At 35.0% G+C, this 9,400-nt stretch overlaps 1 protein-coding gene across 2 annotated transcripts; it reads left to right on the plus strand.

Annotated features, from left to right (window-relative positions):
• The first annotated feature begins 674 nt into the window (after positions 1-674).
• On the plus strand, positions 675-9,044 carry LOC140046508 (nuclear receptor subfamily 5 group A member 2-like). 2 transcript variants are annotated; one of them, XM_072091170.1, is made up of 5 exons: positions 675-951; positions 3,869-4,144; positions 4,957-5,543; positions 5,747-6,008; positions 6,641-9,044. In XM_072091170.1, exons 1-5 carry the CDS (start codon positions 846-848, stop codon positions 6,886-6,888), a joined length of 1,479 nt encoding a protein of 492 aa, XP_071947271.1. In that variant the 5' UTR covers positions 675-845; the 3' UTR covers positions 6,889-9,044. The 2 variants fall into 2 exon arrangements, with proteins under 2 accessions (XP_071947271.1, XP_071947272.1); XM_072091171.1 differs by lacking the exon at positions 675-951 and adding an exon at positions 1,372-2,077.
• Positions 9,045-9,400: the final 356 nt, after the last annotated feature.

The raw sequence follows: 9,400 nt of genomic DNA on the forward strand, positions 1-9,400 counted from the left end.
TAAACGTGCTAAGAAGAGGCTGCACTTTCCTAGTGGCATGCACCCTCCATTCGGAATCAACCTTTAGTTAACCCCGTATCGTTTACCGCAACCGCACCGTGGTGTTGCTAATAGGGCACCAGGAATAGTACACTCCGTATTAAACCACTAACAACTCAATGTTTAAAAATAGAAAATTAATGATTTTGTTTCTATTACTATCCTCCATGACAAATGTGTTTACATATATACATATATTATATATATAACATAAATCTCTTACATTATGTGTAGAAATTTAATGAACTATTTAAAAAATAAATATAATAGAACTATAACTGTCATTATAAATAATTACGTTATGGAATGTTGTATGTAAGAACTATGCCCGAAATTGAATTATTTCGTAGTATTTAACTCGGCTCTAGAGAGGAATTATCACGAAATTTTAGATTGACATGTTAGCTAATATTTAGGTCTCCGTCCGGTTTCTCTACGGACAGTCAGACCGATCATATTGCACTGCCAGTACAGCTTCCACCACATAAACACGCTGTATACATACATACTCATTCGGTTTGTGACGAACGATATGACTGAGCTGCTACTGCGCATGCTCAGCACAAGAGGATTCAGCACGTAGTGTTTGATTTGTAAAGCACGAAGATAGGCTCTACAATCGCTATAGTATTAAACCTACTGCGGAAGTAAACACATTTCATTTGTGGGCTAAGCATAGATAGATCAGAACACAGAGTGGCGAACTAGTGTTATTAGGCAAAATTTAGCGCTGATGATAGGCTAGCCTGCAACTATTAAGGAGTAATATAATATACTGACTTACATAGCAGTAACTTATTGTTGACATGCCTATGTTACCAGATCACTACGATACCTTCTATCCTACTCCGATGTCCCATTACGAGGAATATGGCCCAGCTGCACCTGAGTTTAACTTGGACACTATAAAAAGTGAGTAAATTACTTAATTAATTTCAATATTAAAACGGTATAATTATCCTCCATCATTTTAAGTATTTACGTTAGTGCATATATTAATAAAACAAAATTCATTTTCATTTTTAAATGCTAACTAACGCGCTTCTGTGTTTATATACAGAATTAAAAACAATTTAATTTTTATATCACCTGATACTAATATCATAAACTAATGTCATAAAAAGTCATATTTGTGAATTCACTTTTTTTTATTGTAAAAGCAATGACATGTGTCTCCAAAATGCTAAATGGTATTGCTTAAACTTTTTTAGTATACACCCCTCCTGAATAATAGTACAGTAGTTGTTAGATTGCAGTAGACGTAACATGGTTGCAGAGAGCTGCTCCGTAAAATAATATAGTATTATTTATTTAATGTAAAATATTTGTAATTATAAATTTAGGTATTATTTACGTAGGTTGCATTTCCATGCCTGTATATATTGTATGTATTGCAATTTTCAAAAAGTTTTAAAGTCATTGCACTCTAAATAAACCAGAGCCAGTGAACTGCAAAACTATCACGTGGGTTTGTATTTACATTTAGGGTTTATACTCGGAAGGCATTCCTTCCCGAGCTTTATTGATGCACACCAGCTAAACCGTCGCCGAACACATTAGTCATCTCGCCTCTTACTGGCCAATGTCAGATCTTAACAAAGACAATCCTACAAGCAACTGACCAATCAAATCGCGTTTCACATAGCCAGCTTGGACAGAAGAGAACGTGACTAAGAATCTCATTAATATGTATTATTATTAATATAGTCCTGTGCACATGCGCACAGGGATAAAATAATCACGTTCGGATTGCTGGCCACGATTCGCGATGCTGTTATCAATCCCGTCTTTTATTCAACATCGCCCTGCCATAGTTGTACTGTTTGCGTTAAATAGTGGCTAACATACAATCGCTTTGCAAATAGAGGGGGATTTACATTGCTTCACTCTCGGACGTTTTACCCGGACTTTCGATAATTTGGACTGTAATATACGCTTTTAGGTGTATTTTATCGCTCTGAACTTATTTTCGCGATGACAAGCGAAGTAGAGTTGCAAGAACCTCGTGACTCGGGAAACTCGTCCCCGCCGGGTCAAGGTCAGTATGACTGTATAGAGGCTATCGAAGCCTATTGAAGGTGCCTGTATGGTGCTGTTTCCAGGGTATCTATTCCGGACTAAAAGCCGCTTTTAATGGGCGGTTTTCAGAAAACCGATAATATGCCTCATGTTTTCCTATATTTATCGTTTCAATCGGTGATACCCTGGGACATGTGGTATTTGTTATGAATGTTTGTGTATTTATTATGTTTGTTTTCAAGAAGAATCCCTTTAAGTTTAGGGGGTGGTCAGTGTAGTACGTGAAGTGTGCGTGGTTAATATCCGCATACCTATATCGTAGGGCTAGTGGTAGGCATATAGTTATAGAATCGCATGTTACATTCGTTATCATATATTGTGATATTAAAAGATATCCACAACCACGTTTACTAATGATTATCGGGATACTGTAGTGTGTGTTTGTTTTACCAAAAAAATAGGCCTAACATCATACATGACATACATTGAACTCTTTATTTTGCATACTTTTTAAATTAATACAGGTACCTTTAGTTAGTGTGAAAATATGTATATATTTTTACTGAGTCTGTTTTAGACGAATAAAGAGTCTATACTAACGTATAATTGTTAAAAAATGCAACGCCTACAATTAATCTTAAAATATAATGAGATTCCAACGTAAATTTAAATTTACCAATACAATAATAAATTAGGTACTTAAATACCCTGTAATACCGTCATACTGCACAACCGTAAACCCAACAATACAATTTTAATACATTAAAATAATACTTCTTTGCATGGCTATATAGTAGTAGGCTATAGTACTTTGGTATGTACAGGAATATGACCATCGTTGTATTATTCAAAAGATTATAATGTTTCGATTATAATAATTACGTTTTACACGGGTGGTAGCCTTTCTACTTACTATCTAACTATTTCTGATGTTCATCTGCGTGTTTCTAACAATTTATTCATACAAACACTATCTTTTAATTGTATTTAACCACATTTTACCACATTGAATAATAATGAGTTAGGAATATGATTATCAATAAATAAATGTATGTGTGTATTTTTACTTATGAATAATCGTTATTTCATATGGTTAATTTTATGTAATTATCATGACTACATGTCTTCAATTACTAACCGAGTGAGTTCTTAATACTTCATTTGACCCGCAGTGTTGTAAATTCTCACGCTAAGATACCCTTAACATTGTGAATAGCATCCGTTATATTGTGCACAAATCACTCCATTTTTTTTCCGTAGTTTTATTATTTGTGCCACTGGCGTCATCGATAAACCGTTGTAGGCTTTTTTGTGTAACGTTATCTTTTGAATGCGTGGCTAATAGTATGCAAAACTCGAACCCTTCCCGTGTTTGTTTTATGATAATAGCCGACCAGCTAATTGTATAGCTTATTAGAAGTTACGTAATACATCTAGATTAAGAGCCATGCAGATTAACAGATGACAATACAGTTTATGCTGCTTATTGTCCGCGTTTAATGCTATTATCTGCAGAGTAATATAATCGAAGCCAGGCTTTTAAGAATATTCTATACACTATTATAGAATATTTCACTATCAGAAAAGATAATATAGTGGTTTGCACGAATTATTCATAACGTTGAATACGGGTAGAGATACAATTGATTAAAGCAGACCTGGTCACGCATCACTGGTTACATTTTCCCAGCAACGACCATAGCGTTATGTTACATCATAATAAACATCTGGTGCTAGTAGTAACTATTTAATTATTATGTTGATGTGATTGATTTAAAATATTCTCTTTTTTTTTATTAAATCATTTTAGCGCCAACATTGGGGATGGACTTCAACTTTGAGCAGAACAACGTAAAAGTAGAATTTGAAGATGAGCAGTGCCCTGTCTGTGGCGATAAGGTGTCAGGCTATCACTACGGATTGTTAACGTGTGAAAGCTGTAAAGGCTTCTTCAAACGAACGGTGCAAAACAAAAAAGTGTACACATGTATTGAGAATAGGAACTGTGCAATCGATAAAACCCAGCGAAAACGATGTCCGTATTGCAGATTTCAAAAGTGTCTGAAAGTGGGAATGAAATTAGAAGGTATATATAAAATAGAATATTTGAATAACTATTACCAAATAGCATGTAACTGCTTTGCACCTTTTCAATACCACCAAATACCTACCTAATTTCAAAAACGTTAAAACTAATATTAATAAATAATAAAAAGAACAGACAACTGACATTATAAAACAATGTTGTCTCATATTTAAATGCATTAAATATATTAAACTTGACTTATATTTATGTGGAAAATAGCACGCTAAGCACTAATAATAACCATTCAGGAATAAAGAAAATGGGCGGATGGTAATACTCATTGACTTCCTGCCTCTCGATGGTTTCTGGTTGCAACGTTGCATTCACAAACCAAATTTAAAAACCGGCCATATTATTCAGGTCAAGCAGATGACATAGTTTAGAGATTTAATTTCAAATAACTGTTAAAAAAATTCTATGAAAATGGAACTAATCTCCATGTATAGGAAATACTGGTACTACAATGGTGGTGTGCGTGAGTTGTTTGCATCGGCTCGATAAATTATATAGGTCGCGTTTACAGCGACCAATATACTAAACGCTAATCCAGGGGTTTATTCTAGATTAACCAGTTATCCCCGATCACGACCAATCCCTATTCTTTATAATCTGTAATGAATTTGCATAAAAGTATTAGATTGATGTACTGTATAGTTAAAAACTGTACGCACTGAACCGTTATACTAAATTTGTCGGTGTTTTTTTTATCCGTTATGTTAAGAATAATGAGATACGTGTTAAACACATAATTTAAATAGGTCAGTGTTTAAAAGAGGTCATTACATTAACGATGTTATTTCAATATCTTTCAGCTGTTAGACCTGATAGAATGCGAGGTGGACGTAATAAATTTGGACCGATGTACAAGAGAGATCGTGCACAAAAACAACAATTGAAAAACAAGTTACTTGCGACAAGGCAAGTGGTTGGACCTGATATTTCTATGGCTCTAAAGAACATCCACGCGGCGGCATCAACTAGTTTGCCTCTTTACCCTCCACAAGCCGTCGTCATTCGAGATCCTCGCAAGCCTACCCTTATGAACATTCCACAGCCAATTGCCTCTACCCCTAACGGCTACATGAATGGACAAATGCAACCTCTAAATTACACAACAAATTCCCATTTACCGCCGACGTCTTGCAACTCACCAACCACAAGCACAAGTCCATTGGATGTGAAACCAGAACCGGACAATACACCTAAATTGATTTCAGAACTGTTAAAAAGTGAAACAGACCCTGCCCAACTGCAAAGTAAAGTAGCCAGTTTTATGCAGTCACAAATGGGCATGACAGCTCCTGGAGATATCTTCGGTATGACGTGTAAGCTAGCAGACCAAACACTCTTCGCATTCGTAGACTGGGCAAGAAATAGCATCTTTTTCAGAGAACTTAAGGTACGTACAAATGACACACTGACTAATGAGAACATATTTAATAATCCCTTTATGTCCTATACGCCCTAGATGTCCTATTCCAAAACTGTAATATATAACGCTATTTTTGCGTCCTTATTTCAAGTCCTGAAACTGGAAAGGTTACAATGAATATAAAATAAACATAAAATGTATAATTCACGTTAATTTATATTTTTCTACAGGTCGAAGACCAAATGAAGTTATTACAGAACGCATGGAGTGAGCTTCTAATATTTGACCACATGTATAGGCAAGTGCATTACAATGGTGAAGGCATCCTTCTTGTTACTGGACAGACGATCGACCCTAAATCGTTGCCAGCTCTCCCCGTTGGAATGGAAAACGTCGCTGAACGAATTTCAAGGTTGATTATGCGAATGCAGGAGCTAAAGATCGATTATAAAGAGTTCGTCTGTATGAAGTTTATGGTCCTTTTAAATTCAGGTACGCACTACTGTAGCACACAGTAATTACTTTTAGATAAAACCACCAGAGATTGATTGAAAACAAATCTCTATTTATTTTATGTATATTACGTTAGGGAAGGTACAGGAGATAATGAATAGAATCCTACACAATTAATGAACTGTACTGTACTGGATATGATTTGAAAGATACGTTTTGAACAGTCGAATTATGAGAGTGAAACGGAAACTCTGCCTCCTCGTAATTCAGCTACAACTTCCCCGTTTGTGTGGTTATAGCTTTTACAAGAACGATTGAAATTATATTCAGTTTGTAATCATAAAGCATGATAAACCAAATATTAAATAAAGGCGCCTAAACGTCTAAATGGCCCAGAATTGTCTCTAAACGAATTTCCCTACCATCCAACCCAACCATGTGTAATATTATATATATGCTAAAATTACAACGTCATGTTAGTTCATTGTGCGCTTGCGGTAATAGTAGGACGCTCCTCACGTACCTCGACACAGGTTGATGGTTTCTAGGTTCAGGCGACGACACATCGATTGACTTGACCTAGGCTGGTCATCGGTCATCGCAAATGAATCGCCCCTTTATACCTCACTTGTGAGTAAATTAATAATTATATTTCTCGATTTATCTTTCAGATGTGAACTCACTGCAAGACAAACACATGGTTGATAGTTACCAAGATCAAATCAGTTCATCTTTGTTAGACTACACCGTTTCAAATTATTCAGGTATTCACGATAAATTTAACCAACTTCTGCGCATCCTTCCAGAAATCCGACACATAGCAACGAGGGCAGAAGACTTCCTCTACTGTAAACATCTTAGCGGAGAAGTTCCATTCAATAGTCTGCTTATGGAAATGCTTCATAGTAAAAGGAAATGAAGACAATTTACTTTCTAACAAAAATGGACAAAAGAATTTGGTCGCAGTTAGCTGACGCCACAGGACGACACTTATGGGTGGGTAGGATTGGAAAGGAGTGCGTTCTTTTCGCAGCTTATCGCCGTAAAGCTATAGATTGGAAGTCAAGTGGATCAGTATTTAGAGGGCTAAGTGATGGGCTTAGCAAGATTTAGGCTAAGAAGTCGGCTAGCCTTGAACAATAAGAGAATAATCTCTGTGATATATAGTACTATGTTGGTGCTTGCCAAATTTGAAAGGAAAGTGCAGATGAAGAAACGAAGTCGTTAAATTTATGTTGCAACACGTAAACCGTGTGGTGTGTATGCGTTTTAATGTACTGTACAAGGGTAAACTAAGTAATCGCCAGTAAACATCAAACAAAAAACACTGTACTAATTTACATAAAGTTAGCCGATTACATTAAAAACCACGTTGATGAATTCCATAATTCGTCTATAGTGGGCTAAATTTCACCCTACCCTGTACCCTGTATCTTGGACTAGCAGTGAGGCAATACGTTACATCCCGACTAGTTTTGAGAGCATGATCATAGTATATTGCCCATGTCAGTATGAAGAGAATATTTACATTCTCAAAACCAAAGATACGAACCAAAGTTTAATTAACATTGTGTTCGTTGTAAAACAGTTTAAAAACATAAGAAGGTTTAAAAATTGTGCATGCATTGTGTGTGAATAGCTTCAGTTATCTTGTCTGTTTATTACTCTGATTGTCTCTTCTTCAAATCTGGGGTCAGTATATGCGTTATTAATATAACTGTTGTTAAGGGTCTGGTCGCACTATACCATGGAAATAAATCTACGTATTGCCCATGCGCATACCGATAACCAGAACGATAAAACTTGTATTAAATGAATAGAAAATTGTGAAATGACCTATCTATAGCTTATTTTATCGTTATCCGTATTTAGGTTGTAATACATATCGATCTGTAGATTTATCAATTACGGCCAGTATCAATAATAACGTTGATATATTTAAAACAGTATCATCTTAGATAGATACATCAAATATGCTTTTAAGAAACCATTTACTGTATTTGATTGTATCAATTTTAGATTAATGTCGCGTTACTCTATTACACGAAAAGTCAATCTGTTTCCGATTTAAAATCCAATATTATCGATTGCCATCCTTGATAAAATTGGATAAAACGTTCAACAATATATTTCAGAAGTAGTCTCTTCAATGTGGATTCCCCTGATAAGTGATTTTCAATAAGTTTCTACTGTATTTCAATTAAGAATATTGATTTGATTTAATAGTGATAATACCAAGGATCTAACCGCGTGTTTACACGTACAAACACTAATAAATTGAAGTTATATTGGATTTTGAATTGGTGTGTTAAACAACCGAGTAAAATGGGTTATTAATCATTTATTTTAACATGTTCCAGTTACGATACTGTGCAATAAATAAACCATCATATTAGTTATATTTCACGATTAGTGATTAGTGTATTCCTTATTACACAATAGTGTAAAATAAGCTATACATTATTTATCGTCCTACTTAAATTCGTATTAAAGGGTAATTAACAGGGTATATCCGTTGTTTTAAATGGCTGAATAGATTTGGAAAATAATTGGTTCCGTATATTATATATATACGACTTAATTTTAATTAAAAATGTTAAATTACTCCAAGTTGTTTAACTTTTCATAGAACAAAGGTGAACGTTCACCTTCTAGATAACTCTAACCCGGTTTCTTTTGACAATAGGGCTATTCTAATTGTGTAACCTTTATTCATAAATTCTTTTTATTAATTTTACTATAACAATTTTTATATTGATCATGTTGGTTACAGCTGACTAGCATTACTCAATGTCAGTAAGGTGTTTGTATTCTACCGTTACAGAGACAGTTGACTGATTTTGGTTCAAACCATAGTGATATAGATTTGTATCGTTATAAGGGTTAGTATTAGATAACGAGTCACTGTGTATATAGATATGGTTTTACTAAAGCCGATATAAAAATAAATTTAAGTTTAGCGTCTCCTGCCAACCTGGCTGTAAGCGTCAAAAACTTGTACAATTATGTGAATATTCACCGCACTGTTTAATAAAAAATACGTAAACTATAAAAGGTATTTTGTTGGTTTAGTTGTCTAATGTACTGTAAAGTAATACAATCATCCTCAAGCTTAACTGGAAAGTTAGGCCCTCCGCGACCGGGAGCTAACCGACCGGGATCCCGAGGCCTTGCTCTTTTCGAATAGTATACCGAGTTCGTTAACGTATTATGTACACTCGACCAACGGATTTACGTCGCATCCGAAGGCAATGCGGGTAAAGCATCTTGTCTAAAGGATACAATAAATATGGCACGAATCCATGACAGCCACATGCTAGTCCCTCAATGTGATAGACCTATTACAGAATTTATCAATGATACTCGACAAATTATCAGTACCGAGAGATTGTATAAATACAAAAACGACGATGACGGTTCGAATCCAATCG

This window comes from Antedon mediterranea, chromosome 4, assembly GCF_964355755.1.
Source record: "Antedon mediterranea chromosome 4, ecAntMedi1.1, whole genome shotgun sequence".
Classification (NCBI taxonomy): domain Eukaryota; kingdom Metazoa; phylum Echinodermata; class Crinoidea; order Comatulida; family Antedonidae; genus Antedon; species Antedon mediterranea.

What these genes read in the sequence shown, in the direction of transcription:
- LOC140046508 (XM_072091170.1), top strand. Translation starts at nt 846, where the DNA reads ATGCCTATGTTACCAGATCACTACGATACCTTCTATCCTACTCCGATG. An exon ending in TAACTTGGACACTATAAAAA is followed by an intron (nt 952 to 3,868) that starts GTGAGTAAATTA and finishes AAATCATTTTAG; the next exon opens with CGCCAACATTGGGGATGGAC. An exon ending in TATGGTCCTTTTAAATTCAG is followed by an intron (nt 6,009 to 6,640) that starts GTACGCACTACT and finishes TTTATCTTTCAG; the next exon opens with ATGTGAACTCACTGCAAGAC.